The sequence below is a fragment of the Apus apus genome, chromosome 4, assembly GCF_020740795.1.
Source record: "Apus apus isolate bApuApu2 chromosome 4, bApuApu2.pri.cur, whole genome shotgun sequence".
Classification (NCBI taxonomy): Eukaryota; Metazoa; Chordata; class Aves; order Apodiformes; family Apodidae; genus Apus; species Apus apus.
In genome coordinates, this window is record NC_067285.1 from 56,627,178 (window position 1) to 56,646,706 (window position 19,529).

Genomic DNA, 19,529 nt, shown 5'->3' on the forward strand with positions numbered 1-19,529 from the left:
AAGGAAGCCCTGGGAGCTGGTGCAGAATTTCTTGCCACATTCTAAGAATAATCAAAGAAATGTGTGTTTCAGGTCAGAAAGGAAAGGAAATTCCCTAATTTATGCTAGTATTTTCCTTTCTAGAATCACATAGGGGGCAAAATTGAGGAAAATAGATTAGACATGCTATATAGTGAATCTTGTGATTAAAAGCCAAGGCAGTATCAGGTACTCTGTGTCCAAAAGTCACTACATGTCACTGGACATTTCCTAGTTTCAGATTGGCCTACCAGCACATTCCCCTCCTGAAAGTACAACCCCTAGGGATGCTCTGGTCTGAAGGAGACAAATGGGATGACTGCCCAGCCATGTATATGAGTAGCAAGGCAAAATAAAAGAGATGCTCAAGCACAGACTAATCCAGCAACCACAGCCTACTCAAAACTGTCAGTTTGACGTCTTGTGGAGATGGCCCCTTCAAGTAAGTCTTGGCCATAGTATTACAGAAACACTTACAAAGGCAAAATGGCATCTCACCTCAGGTGGATTTGTCTGTTCAAGCAGAAAACATTCATAAATTCCCAACTGCATAAGACTTCAGTCTATATTTGGTTTTGCTAATATTCTGATATGGCAGCCATACTGGAAATAGCAGCATTTCCTGAGCATTATTTGGGATCTACTGAGAAAGAAGACTTGCCAATTACATGGTAACAACCTGACTGATAGTATTATTTGGTAAGAAACAAATGTTGGTCCTAGAAGATTGCTGAGCTAGAAAAGACAATCCACCCGCCCTCATTTTAGGCTGCAAAAAAAGATGCTGACATGAGAAAAGTGCAGTGGATCTAGGTGCTTCTGCTCTCCCCGCTGTCATCTCATGTAGCACATATCCCTCAGTCTTATTTTCCAGAGACAGAGAGAGGAAAAAGAGAAGGGGAGTCACAGAGCAGAGGAAAAAGCCTAGCAAATCACTTACTGATTCTTTCACGCAAATGCTGGGTGAAGACTGAGGAGATGAGAAAAACTTTTCATTTTTACCCAAAGAACGACAATATCAAAACTCACTAAAGGTTCTAGCATCCAGTAAACCCTCTGGGATCTCAGAAGCAGAAATGTTTCTAACTCTCTGGTAGTAGTGAGAGGTACATATTTGCCCAGACATGGCCTCCACAAGACACTCATTCTTTTTAGCATAGTCCTTCCTCCAGCTTCCCTTCTGCCCCAAGGATCAGCACCCACTAATTCTAGGCAGAGGATCAGCCAGATAATTTTCACTTACATCACTCTACTGGACACCCGGGGAAAAAGTGAAACTAAGAAGTTTTTAACAAGTAAGAAAATATCAAGTTCAACTGCTAATAACACCAAGAACCATGACATGATGCCAGCAGTAATGCCTCCTGCTCAAAGCTCATAGGAAAATTTTGAAAGGAAAAGAGACAGTATCAGAAATCTTACTCTTTAAAACTTTCAGAGATTAAATAACCAAGATTATTTTCTAGACCTAGTCAAAGAAACTATTGAGACATTGATAGCTAGTCAGTTAGTACCTAGATGAATAATTGCCTTAGAGGACAATTCTCTGCCAGGAGCAGAGAAAAAACACATTTAAAAAATGCCACAGAGTATAGCCTGAATACTCACTCAGGGCAACACATCCAATGTTACCATCTTATTCTCTATTATAGAATTAAGAGATGCCTCCCTTTTAAAAATAAAAAATATCTACCTTTTATCTTGACACAAGTTAGAACATTTTAGCATTTTTCTCTCTTGAAGAGAGAGCTGATTATCACCACGCGATAAAAAGCATCTGCGCTCGGTTAGTACAGCATTTTCACAGAGTTTGGGTATAGGAAAAAAAACAGATGAAGCAAAACCTCAGCTCCTACTAAATAGCAGTTGTTTAGGCTGTGCAAATATATTATTTATCTCTGAAAAATCTTGTAAGGAGATATCTGTAGTAAACATGAGCAAACTATATATAGCTGTGAGCAGATTGGAGCTATATGTGAGCACGATGCACTCTGTCATATTGTGCAGCTGGGGAACTCAGGGGAAGGCATGGGCTGATTAATCCATAGCCTAGATGATCTGCTCACAGACAATTGAGTTGTCTGTGAATCTACTTGTGCATTACAGCAGGCTTTTAAGAACTGTTCAAGTACAGGCTGTTAGTTCCATACTGGTGCAGTAAGAAGCTGAGAATTTATTAAATAAATTTGGATGAAATTAAAATGATATAAAAGAAAGTTAGCGCTTTGGCTTTTATTTACAAAATGAGCTCTATTATTTCCTGAAAATATTTTGTGGCCTATGAACTCTGATTGCACCACTTTCAGAATTCCATGGTAAAAGAACTGCTACACTGATAGATCCAAATGAGGAAAAACGAACTCTGCATCACAAACAATACCCTGATTTTACTAAAAGGTGGGGTTATTTTTGTCATACTGTTTTCCATCAGACCTACAGTACAACATTTGCACTTGTGGTAGCCAAAATATGCAGCAGCACTCCATTTTTTGCTGATAAAATAATTTTACATAGTAAATACAAAAATTAATCTGAAAATATTTAATTTTTTTTTACAATCCTGCATTTTTATTTTGGAGTTGTAACTTCTAGCTAGCAATTCACCTACTGCAAAAAAGAAGATCATGTTCTGTACCTGGCTGCAACTTTTGTGTACGCGCAAGTGACAACTCTGCAGTATTTTTTCAGATGAGCCACACTGATAGTGCTGCACTTCCTTAAGGCCTCTTCTCTTCTCACTGAATGAACTCCAGGGAATGGCATCATGTTGGGCTTTCCAGATGGATTATGTGAAGCCATAGCTCAATGTCATTTTCAATAGCAAGGCTCATAATTAAAGGTCAAATAGTCACTTCATCTGCAATCAATCAATAGAAGAAGTACTAATACTAAGTACTAATCAATCAATGGCAAATGCACTAATAAAAGCCATGCATCAAATGTCCGCATATGTGTGTGCTCACATGTACTGTGCATATATGTGAGTAGGGAGAAGGAGAGAAAGAGAACAAAGTGGCTGAATATGCCAGAGGGCATTGTGAATACTATATTTATCTTCACTACTTGCAAGCTTATATCCTGTTCCACTCATTAAGTGAAATACAAATACACATTAGCTTCTCTGCATATGTGGTGTGCTCTGTTGGAAAAAACTGCCAGAGCACCCACCTCTGTGCAGAAATATCAGCTTGTGTTCTGAACTAAGAAACACAAAGGCACCTACCCTGCGTAATTTTCCTTACACAAACATGCCCTGCACTCTGATCTTTGAGACAAAAAGTGTGTCAACTGTTCTGTCTACAAAACATAACCCAGCATATGGGAACAGCACTCATCTCCGTGCAGAGCAAGTGCTTATTCATGGATTCAACAGTGGAAGTGGCAGTTGGCCTCATGAGCATGCACTGCATGGGAATTAGTTGGTTTCATAATATGGTGTGGGAGAAAGTGACTTATAAAAGTCTTCTCATGCTTCTTCTGTTTACCACTTCTAAAGCTTTAAAGCTGTCAGCTCTTCTCCCACTTTAGTCAGTGCCATTCTAAGCTCCCCTGGGAATGGGCCAGACATACCTATTTGGAGTTTCACCTGCCAAGCTGAGATAAATCAGTTTCAAAGTGAAAGAACAAGTGTTGGGGGGTCATTTATACACTACCACTGGAATACTGAAGACAAAAAAAGCAGAGCTCCGCTATGGATGTGAAACCAGACCCTGAGCTGTGCTTGTACTTTTAGGCACTGTAGTGACAGAGGGAGAAGGAAAAAGAAGAGACTAGAAGGTTTCTCGTTGCAGGGTTCATAGTAAACATCCCTGAAAAAAGAGCAATGTCACAGAACAACAAAATACTATGGGCCAAAATGCCTGTCTGTTCTTTTTTTCTGCAAAGATCAGGGTGGACAAGAATGTGTTGTGGATAGATTAAACTGTCCTTATAACAAATGAGATCTACTTTGCTTCCACCTGCAGTGAAGGAATAAATACTAGGTTGCTCTGGTTAATATTCCTGTTTACATCATCAGCTCAGGGTTATGCCTCTTTGCACTACAGCTTCATAAAATCCCATCCTCCCTACTTACATAAAAACCTATGTTTATGCACCTCTAACTTATCTGGACCTGGTTCTATTGCCAAACAGAGTAACACACCCAGGGTGTCAAAAAGAGCCAGCTTGAAAGTGCTACACAGAAGGCACACCTATGTAGTGCACACACAGTGTAGGGGTGCACCCAAGAGCAGTGGGGTCCTCAGGCTTACCAAAGACAGGCTTCCCAGGGGCTGCCAAAAAGAGCATTTCCCCATCAAGGTGCTCAATTCAGGACTCACTGCTGCTGGCCCCAAGGAAGACGAGCCTAGGAGCCTGAAAGAAATCTTGACAAAGCTGAGTCCCAGAGAGGGAATACTGCAAGGGAAGCACAGGTCTCAGCCACCCAGCAATCTCAATGCAGGCCCTGAGCAGTAAGGAAAGGCAGTGCAAAACTGCAAAGCCTACAAACACATTACAACCTGTAACTAGCCCCCTAGAAGGCAAACTAGCTTCCCAAGAGATATCCTTCTTCAAGAATGAAAGTAAAGCAGTCTGCTCTGAAACTGAGAAATGGAACAGTCTATTGCCAAGAAGCAGTCATAGAATAATAGAATGGTTAAAGTTGGAAGGGACCTTAAAGATCATCAGGTTCCAGCCTCCCTGCTATGAGCAGGGACACCTCGCACTAGACCAGGTTGCACAAAGCCTCATCCAGCCTGGCCTTAAACACCTCCAGGGAGGGGGCATGAATAACCTCCCTGGGCAACCTATTCCAGCACCTTACTAACCTCATGGTGAAGAATTTCCTCTTGATGTCTAACCTAAATCTACCCTCTTTCAGTTTAAAACCATTACTCCTTGTCCTATCACTGCCCTCTCTGGCTAAAAGCCCCTCCCCAGCTTTCCTGTAGCCCCTTCAGGCACTGGAAGGTGCTGTAAGGTCTCCTTGGAGCCTTCTCCAGGCTGAGCAGCTCCAACTCTCTCAGCCTGTCTTCATAGCAGAGGTGCTCCAGCCCTCTGTTCAGCTTTGTGGCCCTTCTCTAGACAGTTTCCAACAGCTCCATGTCTTTTCTGTTCTGAGGGACTCCAGAGCTGTATACAGTACTCCAGCTCCACAATACTGTGTTCCACCATCTATTTGTTTCATTTCAACTTGCACACTTACCCATGCAGCACCTGTACTGGCTGGGTAAAAGTATGTATGGGTGAAGAGAAGCTGTAAGAGTCCCTGAATATAAGAAGGCCAAAGTATTTTTGTTTGTGTGCTTGGGCAAAGAGAGCTGCAAAGTACAAAGCTTGACTCATCAGGCTTTGCTAATGAGAACAGTAACCTGGAATTGGGAAAATGTGAGCCAAAAAAGTCTAGCAAGCTAGGAACCTCAAACTAGGTTCTTCTAAGGGAAAAAATAAAATACAAAATTATTGTGTACTAGCAGAAGCAAAGTGAACTGACTCAGCTGTGTGCATAGGTCAAGGCAACCTGCATGAGGGTACCTGGTAGTGAGTAAAAGAAATGAAGAGTCCTCATTTTTTTCTGGATAATGGCAGTCCTCTCTAGGGCTTAAAAAAAGTCTTTGCAATTGTTTTCTTACTGTCATAGCAAGCTCCCGTGTTCAACAGAGCATAGAGGAAACTATTTTCATGGGGGAGGGGAAGGGGAGACTTACACATTTGTGCTGTTAAATACAACCAGCTTCTCCTCTGTAGTATCACAGCTGTGTCCTAAGTTTATATGCACCTCCAAACAGCAAGTACACTAGTGTGTTGTGACTTCAGTGTGGGGCTGCTTTCTAGAAATACAAGTGTAACTGTTCTCCTGAATACAAGCTCATATTTAAATTGAAGCATTTGGCTGAAAAAGACTTAATGTCATTTAATCTAAGTTCTACTTTAATGTAGGATCAACTCTAGCTATTTAATTCCTGTCTGAGGCTTGTCTACAGTGACAGGAGATTCAATACATCAACAGACAACATATTCCAAAGCTAAACTGTTTTACAGGTTTCCCTGATTGTTAGCTTAAATCATCATCATTGTAACAAAGACCTTCATTTTTCAAAGTCCACTTTCTTCCTTCTTTGCATCAACCTTTTATGCATTTGAAGATCACTACTGTATTTCAGCTGTCTTCTCTCAACAATCCCACTTGTTTCAGCTTTCCTCTGGGGTCATGTTTTTGAGATCTATGATCATTCATGGCACTCTCCTCTGATCTCTTTCCAGCTGGTCCACATAATTTTTTGAACTGTGGAGTCCAAAACATCATGCAAATGTCAAAAGCCATAATGCTCTTAAGCCATACAACTTTTGCTACTTCTCTGCAACCCACAGGACCTTGTGTGAAAGAAAATTAGGTTAGTTTGGTATGATATGCATTTGACAAATCTACAGGGCTGTTATTAATTTCCTTCTTTCTTCCTACACTCTTAAAGTAATTTATTTAATTATTTGTTTCAGTAGTTTTCTGCAAAATGAAGTTAAACTCACTGATCTATAATTCCTTGTTCCCTCCTGGTTTCCATTGTGAAAAAGAGGCATTATGTTTGCCTTTTTCTTGTCTTCCAGGAACTCCTTCACTTCCCATAGACTTTCAGGGGCACTTGCTAACAGTTGTGCAGCACAGGCCTGGCTGAAGCAAAAAACCCTGAGATGAGTTTTACTTTATCAAACTGACTTGGAAAACATCGCACCTAAATCCTGACTTGTTCTTCCCTGTTTCAGGCTGGCTCTTACCTTTGTTATTGACACCAGCTGTGTTTCTCTTAGACAGACACAGTCTTGAAAAGGCATCTATTCAGTCACGTATGCTTTATCAGATCCATGTTTTCATATTTTGAAAAACAGTAAGAAAATATTCAAGTACTAGTGGCTTCACTGACTGAGCATAACAGATGAAGCAGTAGCAAGTGGCTGCAAGCATAACTGATTTAGTAGTGTTTTGTGAACTTCCATCAGAACATCTTATAATCACTAAGGGGTCATAAGTGACAAATATCTCCAAGATGTTTTAATGAATGAATTATAATAAATGAAACTATCCAAAATATCTGCAGACTTAAAATAAACACATACATTTTGTTCATGTTAAGCAAAAGACAATACTGTCTATTTGTGCTTTCTGAATACACTGTACACTTTGATTTTCACTTGTACATCCCAGCTTTTTCAGTGTAAGATTTTACAAAGAGACTGGGAAGATATACTTCACAATGCTTTTTGTAACAAACCAGAAATGTTATCAATATTAGATTAGGCAACAGAATAAGAACAGAAAGAAAAATTCAGTCTTCCATAAATAAGGTGGTCTTACTGTATATACCACTAAAATGTCATCTGAGACAACTATGTAGTCTGCTCTGTAATAAGCATTTATTTTATCTGTGCAAGAATATTATCTTACTAGTAGTACCATACTGGTAGCATTACTTGTCACACTAAAACCAAAACCATTTAAGCAGAAAAAACAGCAACCAACAACATTTTTTTTCAACACAGCAAGGTATGAATGTTACTGTGGTTTTGCTGAAAAGCTAATCTCCTGACTTACCCAGGGTGAGGGATTTGTGTGTGGAACAGAAAACGATAGCCACTGTGTCTGCTGGTGTGAAACTAGAGTTGTTCCTAGAAAAAAAAAAGAGTTTTAATAATCTCCGATAGCAAAAACCTTCTTAAAACATAATCTATCAAATATATTACTTTGAGGATCCATATGCACATTTACATCACTTTGATCAGGTCTACTGACAGAAATAATTCTACCCACAAATGAACAGTAGTGTTCAATTACTTTTTTTTTTGAGCAGAATTGTTTCTCAGTTGTGGCAAACTCTCTAATGAATATGCTCCTGTGTGAAGGAGAGGAATTCTGAATACATGGTATGTAGGACATAACTTTACTCCAGCCAAGGTTATTTTTGCAAACATGCAGTGAGCAGCTTGCCTCTATTAAAAAAAAAAAGAGAATGACCTACAATTTCTTCTACTATGTAATGTTAGCAAAATGCTCAATTTAGATAGTCTACACGATGATCACTGTTTAGAATATGTAACTGTCTTCCACTTCAAAGAAAAACCGCATCTAGGGGTTTATATACTGGGAGTAAGGCTGGGAAGGGTGGAAAAACGACGTTCAGAGGGATGTATATGACTGGCCAATTGTTCACCCTCTGGTCCAAATTAGGCATAAATTTATGACATTTCAAAATATTTACCATAATGTCTCAGTTGGTTACTACTTGTGGCATTTTAGATCATACAGACAGGACATATCTTCCCCCCAGGTTAGGTCTAGAAGTTCCAAAGTTATTTTAAAATGCCTCCTAAGGTCAGGGCATGATCTCATCACAGATTTTCTTGTGGCACTAAAAAAGCTAAGTAGCTCTAAGATATTGCACCCTTCTTAGTGATTCTCCCTTATGGATATTGTACAATTTATATAAAGTGCATGTCTGGAGTCTGCTGTTTGCAGCACTCCCCATTCAGCAGAAAGTGCTCCAGTAAGCCTAAAAGAGGACAATGGTGGATACTCTGGCTCAAGTGATGCACTGAACTGTTGGCTTACACCGTTCTCAAGGTACTATTTCTTGAGAAGTGAATGTACAACTGTTCCTCATGGTTGATACTTAAAAAGAAAAAAATTAGCTCTACCTAACATTAGTTCAGGACAACTGCCTTTTAAGAATCACCACATAAATGTAACATATTTGACATGTACAGAGTAGAGTGAATTGCCAGCCCAGCAAATGTATCTTGAGATGTAAAAAGTCAGACTGAGCTTGCTCTCTCATATGTCATCAGTATGTCTGCAGGGCAAATTATACCTTCAATGACATCTGTGCAAATCCATTTTTTTCAGTGGATGAGGTATAGCAGTGATTGATTGAGATTTAACAACTTTGTAATTAACACACAAGAAAGGACAGAATTCAGGTCCTGCTCTCTCAGCCTATGAAACTCTCACAGAGAAAAGGCAGTAAGGACAACATGAAATACCAAAATGAGGTCTCACCTCTATTCAGAAACCTGCCTTTACATGTTCGCATAAACTGTATCACCCAAACCAAATATATCACACAAAACAAATAATCATAAGTTCTGATTCAGCACATTCAAATACCTTGTAGAGAAGAGGAAAGTCAAAAACATGAAGCTCATCTGAATGGAAAATACTAGAAGAGAAACAAGATAAAATAAGACTTAGATCACAGAAGTAAAGATCACATAAATCTCTTCAATTGCTGTGTTCATGCCTTTTGCCCCCACGCAACAGGTCAGAAGCTGGACCAAGTCTAACCAGAGAAATACAATGACAGACAACCTTTAAAGACAATTTTGTCTGGATGAACAGTATGTATCACTACATCCAAGAAAGCCAGAGCTAATGCCATGGCTACACAAGTTCTTCCTGAGGTTACTCTTCTCAGTCAACTATTTCTTGACATAAAAATAGCAAGAAAGTTCACTACTGCATGCTGCACATCTGTGTGCACTGGTTTTGCCTATTGGGTTGACAACATAAAATCTCTCATACATACTCTGGTTGTCAAGCATTTAAATTTAGCCCCTTCTATTTAACAGGAGAAAGTACCAGGTGTAAGCATGATCCCAATAAATACTCTCACACACTAGGCATATCACTCTCCTGATGAATGATCACTATTAAGAGAAGATCATCATAGACATTTTAATTCCCTCTGAGAAAAAGGCTAATTCCTGCACTGGGCAGCATAGGTCAGACAAAGCAGCTTTTGTTTGAGCTCAAGTCAGCTTTGTGCTGACTAAGTGCGGATGGTTTTTGAGCATTCTGAAGGGATCTCTCCTCTTTGCCCCCTCTCCTGACACCTGCAGGGCTTGTGGGATGCACAGAGCCCACCCTTGGTCTGCACAGATGTGGGGGGAAGCAGGCAGTTTCCCTGCTGTGCCCTGAGTAGCTCCTGGGACTGCAGAGCCTGAGCATTGTGTTGGAGTGCAGGAAATCTCCACAGCACTAGAAAAGAAACCCTGTGACCTACACAGATCTTTTCTGGGTCTTTGTGGGTTATGGGGAAAGGCTTTCACGTGCAGCAGAATCAGGGGTGGGTCCTCTCTTTTCTCCTTGCAAAACTTGTGAATGCAATGAGGCTAATGTGCCCCATAGGACAGTGCAAGCCAAGAAAATACATTTGATTTTGACCACTGTTTACAACTGGGCAACATGACAGGGATATTAGCTATTACCAGTGACATTTTCCATTCTCTTACATACATTTCTTAGGATGTATAAATGTCACCTCAGGATGCACTTAACTCTTCCTTTGCAAAATAAGGAAGCAACCCATTGTTCCTGAATTACAATTTTTCTGCAACTAAGTACATTAATGTAATATGAACAGAAAAAAAAAAAATCCCTTAATATGCATAATTGTGTAAAGCAATAAGCATGTGTTGCTACCGATTATCCCTTGTGCATATTTTACTGTAGTTAGAATATTAACATAAAAATTACATTAAAACATTATTCAGCAGAATCATAAACGCAGTTTCATCTAAACTCCTTGTGCTAGTTTCACATCCTGGTATAACACAACACACACATACAGCCAACACATCCAACAGCAGTACAGAAACTTCTTCTAGAATACAATGTGCATATTCATCTCCACAACTGGCCTCTTTTTTTTTGTTTTGTTTTATAAATATTTTAGAAAAAAACAAACATCTGATATATTCCAAGCCATTTCAGTGCTTATGTTAATATTCTTCCTAAGATCTCCAGTTATATACACTGGCAATGAAAATGTATATATAATGATTTTCAGTGTTTTGCACTGCAAGTGGTATATATAATTACAGATGGCACAAATGCAGAGTTGTCTTGCAGAGAAATAAAAGGACAAAAAAGGCAATAGAAGCAACCACGCTACACCAACTGCTCAAGGAAGAACGGTGCCTTTTAAAAAAACTTTCTTTTTCAAAGTAGTGATCAGTACAGTAAAAAAATTACTTCATTCTGAGTTTCTCTACATGTTAAGTCAGAGTTGAAAACTTCCATATCTCTCTTTCTTGCTGACAACTCTGCACTAACTTAAGTGCATCTGGGACATGACCCTTCTCAGGTGCCTATGTAAACAAGTATTTCCTCCATTTAAAAAAAATGCCCCTTTGCATGGCTTCCTCCTTCTTTGCTTTCAGAATAAAGTATTTATACCTTACCATTTATAATTCCATGTAGTATTTAACACATGTATATACAATCCAAAAAACTGCCACAATTAGGAGAGAATAAGAACTGACCCACAAAGGGCAGGGGTAAGTTCCTAATGACTTTAATGGAGGTTGGATTTATAGAAGATACATTATTTTTATTAGACAGAAACACGTGCACATACACTCACTCTGAGGTAGGTGATGCATTGATTTCTTGAAACGTAACAGTTTTAGAGTGTACAAGATGTGATTTATACTGTAGTTACCTCTCCCCCAAGCAAATTGAAACTCCTGTCTCTGGACAGTCTGAATCAAGACAGGAATTCCCTACTGGGAGAGGAGACAGTGCCTGTATTCCACTGCCTTTCCTTGGGAGGTAGTGATCTGCAAGCGTATTTTTAACTGATGGCAAGGATACCAGCAGGCTGTTCTCATGTGTATGTTATTTAAGGCTGAGTGACTAGAGTGCTTCTAAAACAAACTCTGCAAGAAATGTGTTCATCCACAGAAATATATCAACACATTTAAACTCCCACTAGTTTCTAGGTCTATAATACAGTAAGGAAGAAATATTTTAAAGTTCTAACAGCGCTTCTGACTAAAGGCTTAAGCACAAATCTTTTCTTTCTATTTGGAATGCAACACCTGTGCATTTATGGTTGTTTAATAACCAAGAAGCTGAAACAGAATGGTTGTAAACACTTGGAAAGTAATATCCTGCCCCTTAAGAAATGGAGGCCGACTGAGCAAAGTCAGGCACACCTAAGTAGTAGGGTTCATCCCTCTCTAAATTCTTACTCAGTCCCCTAGAAGCATCCAGCCTCTAAGAAATCTGGTAGTCTGGTTGACTAGATGCATTAGGAGTACAAGCCCTAGTCCTGTGCCAGCATCCCTGCAGCCTCACCCTTTCCAGTACATACAACTAACTGCAAAATATAAACACAGATAAAAGAGATGCTTTAAGGGTGAACTTACTTATGAACACTATTATGATCAAGCTAAATTTATCAAGGTCAATATTTGGATTGGCGAAAGTATCACAGAATGTTGTGTAGATGATCATCAGGAGCACACAGCTGCTGATAGTGCCAAATGGAGGCTTCTTCCTTTCAAGCCAGTCCTTGATGTATCTTCGGACAATCTGAAACACAGAAACCAACAGGTTGCCTCTTTTCGAAGATGCAGGGAGCCAACTTGGGCATCACAAAGTGAATCTGACAGTGGAAAGACACAAAGAGAAGAGAGTAATTTGGATGATGGCCACAGTGGATTTCAAAGCTTCCCTGCCACACAACTCCTCTTCTGGGGAATTTAACATTTGTAGTGCAACTTCCACTGGGCATCCATAATGAGAGTATATTTTCAAGTACATTCAAATCCATCCTTAATCATGCCAAATGTTCTTTGCTAGCTGTCACTGAGACATGCCCATTAAGCCTCCCCAAAGTTTATCTCCTCTGCTGATACTAATGGATGTATGTAATTATCACAGTCCCCTTTGCATCAACAGACAATTCCAAGTGCAACATTGGGAATCTTAAAAATGTGACATCTCCAGGAAATTCATGATGGTAGATAATCGAAAGTGATCCATGGAACATTTTAATATTTAAATAGCTAGCGATGCACCAGAAGTTTTTAATTAAATTATAACTCAAGCTTGAAAAGCAAAAGTGCATGTGTTGTGGGAGTTTAAATAATTCAGACTCTGAATATCTCAAGTTTTTGTAAATTGAAAGACAAATGCCATTTGCACGCTTTTAGAATACCAGAATTAACACATGAAAACAAGGAAACCTACTGTACTTAGCAGAACTTTTGCACTTTCAGGAAACAGAATCTGTACTTGGTTTTCAAGAATTTTTTAGAAACAACTATATATTTAAAGTAACTTCAACTTCCAAATTATGCCAAATACTACAGGACTAAGCCTCAGCAGATACAATGCATCTATTTCAGCCCTGCCTGGGGAGTTGCTTTTGGTTTTTCTCTTTAAATGGTTTGAAAAAACTTCTTAAAGTCATATAGCTGCGACCTGTGACAATTTTTCAGCAATCATGTTGTCTTGTCTAATTTCTCCCAAGACCTCCCGATGTTCTCAGTTACCATGCTCTTTCAGAAACAATAGCATGAGATCCTGAAACACTTCTACCAGAGGGCTCTAAAGGTGTCTCGTTACCTTCCCATAGCGGTACCATTAATAAACATCACCACTATCAGTTTCATAAAAGAGAACATTTTAGAGGTATTCAAGATTAGTATCAAAGCATCACCACCAATGTGACCATAGGACCTTTTCATACACTAACTGCCAAAGCTGTGAGATTGACCTCACCACTGTCAGCTTGCCTCACTGCCTTTCCAGCTTGTTTGTGACCTCTTAATTGGGAAGGCATGGAAGCAGCTATCCCAGTGACCACAGCAAACAGAATTCATCAACCACATGGCAGGGCATGTACTAAAAATTTGGCACATGGGGTTCATGCAAAGCTACGTAGGCTGAACACCAGCACTGGCCTCCCAGAACTTCTAAGTTTCCCATTGACGAAAAATAACAGATTTACAGGAAAACACGTAAAGGAATGCTCAACACCCCAGTGGAAACACTCAACTTCAATTTCAACTTAAATTTCACACTCACCAGATGTTAAAGAGAGAAAAGAACTCAGAATATACAGTGAAACTTCTGAAAGAGCATTAAAGGGATCTCCTTCAGCCTCCTTCTTATAAGCAGCCACCCGGTAGGAGTAAGACCCCACACTGATGAAAGAGAGGCAAAAAAGCTGGGCGAAGACATCAAGTGTGAAAGATGTAAAATGGGAAGACCATGTTAGTCTAATCTAAGCAGATTTGGGACTCTGAAAATATCAGAAGCAAAATCCAAAGTCTTTCACTTCTAAAGTGAGGGTCTTTAAGGAAGTTAAAAAAAAGTTCTATTATCCCCTAAATTACGGTCACATTGGGGAAAAATAAAAGCTACTTAAGACCACCTATTCATTTATGGTCCTTCCAGAAGATTTATACTGAAAGTAATGAGATGTTGAAAAAGAAAAGTGATGGTTAATTATGCCACAGTACAACTTATACTGGAGGTATTTATCAGGAAAGATATAACCTTGTGTCTGCGTAAGGTATAATTATAACATACATGACAATAACAACTTTATACAGGTATTTATCATGGACTAACAAATAAGAGAGAGAAGAAACATTATAAAAATTAAACTGCAAGAAGTATTTCCTCAAAATCTTCATCTGATTGGTGTATTCTTTAAATATCCATCTCTATCTAGTCTGGAATTATTGTGAATCAACAATCACAAATACCACTATCACTTCTAATTGCACATTGTATTTTTTTTTTTTTTTTCAATTACATACTCAGACACTGAAGAACTAAATTGTGGCTTCAAGAAATCATCTAATCAACCCAGTGTCATGCTAAATGTATAATGTTAAAACACAGACAAAATACATCCTCTCTAACACAGAATCCCATACATTTTGACCTTCTCACAAGTTTCAAGATGATCTATAACTTCAGGGGTCAATTCAGCCTATGATCACAGTTTCAAAGTAATCTAAATACTTGTATAACTGAAGAGGGACCCTGCAGGTATCTGTAAAAACTCAACTAGATTCTTCCTGTCAGCTGATTCATTTTGAATGAAAAACAATCTGTTTCTTACTTATTCATGACCTGCATAAGTTGTTTCAGGACAAGGTTGATTCGAAAGCCCTGTAATTCTTAACCAAATTCTGTAACTTTTTAGGGTTAACACAGAACTTAAATTGTGAATATTTGTAGTGAAATAATGATAAATCCCACAAATACAATAAAGACAAGATACAATAAAGTACAGAACCAGCCAGTGAACTTTGGTGTTTCGTGTTCCTCTGACAGGAAGTCCAATAGGCATTGAAAAAACATGAGCAACACAGACTGAAATGATTAAATAAAGACTCTCATAGGTAATTCAGAGCCTGGGCAGAGATATTAAGCTTCATTTGTCTGCAAACACAATAACTTTTTTATGTAATGGCCTGTGTGAAGGGTGCCAGACTCAGGCACCACCTCTCAGCTGATTAGTATTTTGAAGTATAGACCAGTAAAGTGGGAGACAAGGGAGGGACAAACATCAAAAAAACAAGCAGTTAAGAAAACATCTGAACTGATACTCCTGTAAAAAGATTAACTTAGAAGCTGTGGTAGAAATATGAATTACTGACATCCAAAATAGATGAATCAGACTGGCCCACTGATGGAAAAGAGCAAAAAGAGGAGTACTCTTCAGATGCAATAATTTCACCGTTCCTAGTGAAAGGGGATTCCTCACATAAAATGCAGTTCAAAACCCGAACATCTTATGGGGTGGGAAGAGGGAGGCAGAGATGCTGGAAGAGATGGTTTTTATATGAAACATGAAAGCATTTTAAAATGTACTTTACAGGGGGACATGCTGCAGGATGCTACCATGTCGGTGAGAATACATGCACAATTTTTAAGGTAAATCTCAAGGTACAAAGGCCTTGCAACCTGCATCTCTGCTGAGACTACTGAGAGTAGGATTACTTCTGTGAGGAGAGCTGTGTGGCCTCTGGTCCTATGGTAGTGAACACATTAGTTATGATAAAACTACAAAGATTTTTGTGCAGATTTAAATGCCAACCCCAAAGATCAGGCAATTGCTGGCAATCGAGCTGGAGGTTGCACACAAAAGAACAGTGCATGGGAATCCTTCCCTCAAGCTGTGGTTTAGGGGAGAGAAGGGAGGAAGAGAAGCAAAACTTTACAATAGGTGCTATTTTATAAATCATCTGCATGATGAAAGATAAACTCACAGAAAAGTTAGACAATAAAAGAACATAAACATAGCCATCAGGCAACTACCTTCTGGTGAGTGTGTCCTGGCAATCCTGAAAGTTTTTTGGAAAGGCATCACCTGAAATTTGCTTCAAAGCACAGTTCCAGACTCAAACTTTCCTCTTGCCTAGGATTTAATTCTTAACAACAAAGGAATATAATTACAAATGCTTTAACAGTAGTGTCCCCATTTCAATTTAACTCTTCTACCAGAATGTTTATATTCACAGTGTTTTTCTTCCAGGCTGCTCCGGATGCTGCCATAACCTCCTTGTCTAAACACCCACCTCCCTAAGCAAATGGGCTTATTGCTTATATGCTTAATTCACTGAACGTCGTCTCTGCAAAGAAACATGATCTGCTGTTCCAGGAAAGCAGGAAAATAATGTTCATCTGTTGTAATGTCATACATGAAAACAGCAGAAGATATATTATAGAAAAACAATTCACTTATGTAATTGTACCTTCGTAACAGTCACACTGTATACCCAGAGAAATTTGTCAGTAAAATACAGCTAGACTGTTTCCACCTGCCTGTTCAAGTGCTGGACATACAAGATTAAAAAAAAAAAATAAAATGCAATAAACAATGCAATTCATTAATGTTCATTATTAATTCAACTAAACAGGGCAAGGAGCTTCCTCCCCATATCCATGGAACAGAATTATTTCTGACATTTGGAATACTGTACATATTTTAAAAATACTCTAGACCTTCAACTTTTGTTTTTTTTTAAGCCCATGGAATGAAAAGAAACAGGGGAAATAGTTACGAAGTTACATTTTCTGTTTCTATCATACACACTACAGTATCTCTTGGTTGTTACATCATTACACAAAGTAGAGTTTTCCTTATTCTGTCAACTGGTATGGACTGATATAATCTTCAACAGGATTTACAATGTTTTTATTGTAGTTCTGCTCCTCTTGTTTATTACGTATTTGTATGTACTTCTGAATACCTGGAAAAAATACCTGGGGCTTTACCATTTCAACAAAGAAACACAAGAAATCTTTTCATTGTGTTGAAACACACAAGGAAACAAGCTGAAACTGTGCTGGATTATTATGATATATAAATGCAGGTAAGAAAGGTGTTATCTTTCTTACTCCATCTTTTAAGGTAAGATTCCTCACTTATTCTTAACTAATATTACTACTACTTATAGTAACAAACCTTTGTGATCAATTCTGCAATGCAAAACTTTTCTTTTGAAAAGCTTTGAGCCAGGCCAGATGTTCAGAACAGTTTCATAACTTCTCAGTATCTCCTCTATGGAGAGGTAGCAAACCAAGAAAGAAGACTGCATAGAATATTATTAATTACTTCAGTGAAACTTGGAAGACATGAAAGGGGAAAAAAATGGGAAAAATAAAGTGAACTAAGATGACAGCAACTCTGAAAACCAGTAGAAAAAATCAGATACTGGAAAGGAAGGGAGATTAAGTGTACTGTAGAAATGTCATAAATGAGATGGAAGATCCATCACAGATTTCTTAACTTCCCATATATTCAAGGTCTGCATCACAGTTCAAAGGCACAAACTCTTTTCCATAGCAGAGGTCATAGCATTTCAGCCAGACCCTGCCCTAATAACTTTATAGGGAGCATACCTGTGTGAAGGCATGCATTCTCACCTTGCCTCTATGCTGCTATCACGTTCCAAACTTGGTACTGGTTCACCTATCCTTCTATACCTTCTAGGGCACCAACAATTTCAAATCTATCCTTATTCTGCAGACCGTGCAACCTAATACTTCTTTTCTGAAGATGGGATGGATAAAACCCCATTTTTGCAATCTGGTGAATTTATTTTTTTTTAACAAGCATCTTGTGGTTGTTTTTTTTTCCCCTCAGCTTACTAACTCCCCTAAAAGCTATCTAACTCAAATACGTCAGTCAGTTTACTCCCAAGAGATAGCTCCTGACACATACACACCTTCAAAGGAAGCTTTATAAACCCCCCACAAGGCCGTTTTCAAAATTATCTTTCACATTTTGGGGTAATTTACAACTGTTGCTTTAAAACCTTCCAAACAGGTGCCATGTGGCAAAAACATAAAGTGAGCCTGTAGCAGCAGTACGTGTTGTCTTCATATTTTGTATTTCCATGGGGACTAGGTTCTGTTCCTTGTTTGAATCAAGCGTCAGAAGGGAGCAAACCGGTCTGAAGTCTGTTTATCTGCCATCTCAGTTTTCTGCAACAAGCTTCTAGAAGCCCTCATCTCCCATGGTACCACTACTCCCTGCAGCTCCCTATGACTTTGAAGAGAAAACAGGGCTACTTCCGTGTGGATTTAAGTTACAAGAAAGGATATGACACTGTTCCCTTTTTGTAACAGTTTCTTTAACTGTTGTTTCCCCCACCCACCCGCTATAAACAAACATTAGGTTTAGGTGAATGGTACCTTCTGCTTCCCAGCAACAACCACCTACCTTTCCAATTTCTTATTCTCTAAAAATAAATATCTTGCCAAGCTTTTTAATTTCAATTTCACTGACAACTTGTATTGCAACATAGCACCCTTTTAGAGTTGTGTTTATAAGCACACCTCCCAAATGCTGGTAAGGTTCCTCTGGAACATTTTAGGTGATGATGCATAAGGGACTTAAAATCCTTTACTTGTAGGACACCAAGATTTTTTCTGTGTGTGACTAGATTCGGCAAGGATTTCTGTACAACTGGGCTTCATTTTGTAGATTTGGAAAGAACTACTTAGAATCGTAACATTAATTTTAGCTTTAGTTAAGGTCTGTTTAATGTGAAGCGCCCACTTTACGCTGGCAGACAAATTACCAATGGGGCAACTAGAGAATGCATGAATGATAATGTACAGACAAGCTTTTTATTATTTATTCATAGAAAACAGTGGGTTTTGGTGTGCTGCTTTGAAAAATGTTCAAACTAGTAGAATATAATGAAAGCACAGTGAAAATTCTATTTCATTAACATTTAATCATAAATCGCTCTTTAATATAAAACATAAAATAAAAGTCTGTCATAAGCACTTAGGTATAGAGAATGGAGAAAGTCTGCAGAAAGAGGAAAGGAAATATTGCAGTGGTTTTCACTGTTCTTGTTATCTGTCACCTCAGAAGAAAAAAAAATGCAAAGAAACAAGAGTCTTCAGCTAAATCTCACAACTGGCCATGAAGAAACTGCTTAGACATTTATTGAAAACTTACATTTTGCTGGCTATTATTACCAACATCTGTAGACAAGGAAACAATTATTTTAGCAAAGTCACAACAGCTCAGGAGCAGCAATCTTCATCAGAACTCTGCTACCCAAGAAAAAAATAATCAGAACTTCTAGCTGCCAAAGCAAATTAAAAAATCTATCCCATGAAATATCTATTATCATGTTTATTGTATAACAAGTATTCTCAAATTCCCCTTGAAGTTACACAAGAGTGCTGCACAGATAACAAGCTCTTA

At 38.6% G+C, this 19,529-nt stretch overlaps 1 protein-coding gene across 3 annotated transcripts in view; it reads right to left on the reverse strand.

Moving 5' to 3' along the window:
• The window catches only part of SLC10A7 (solute carrier family 10 member 7), a 151,188-nt gene that overhangs the window by 17,646 nt on the left and 114,013 nt on the right, over positions 1 to 19,529 (reverse strand). For all 3 annotated transcript variants that reach the window (XM_051619086.1, XM_051619088.1, XM_051619087.1), the window contains exons 8-10: positions 12,202 to 12,367; positions 9,158 to 9,209; positions 7,589 to 7,662 (exon numbers count right to left, since the gene is read on the reverse strand). In XM_051619086.1, the coding sequence (XP_051475046.1) occupies positions 7,589 to 7,662; positions 9,158 to 9,209; positions 12,202 to 12,367 (292 nt within the window). The remainder of the gene's footprint in view (positions 1 to 7,588; positions 7,663 to 9,157; positions 9,210 to 12,201; positions 12,368 to 19,529) is intronic.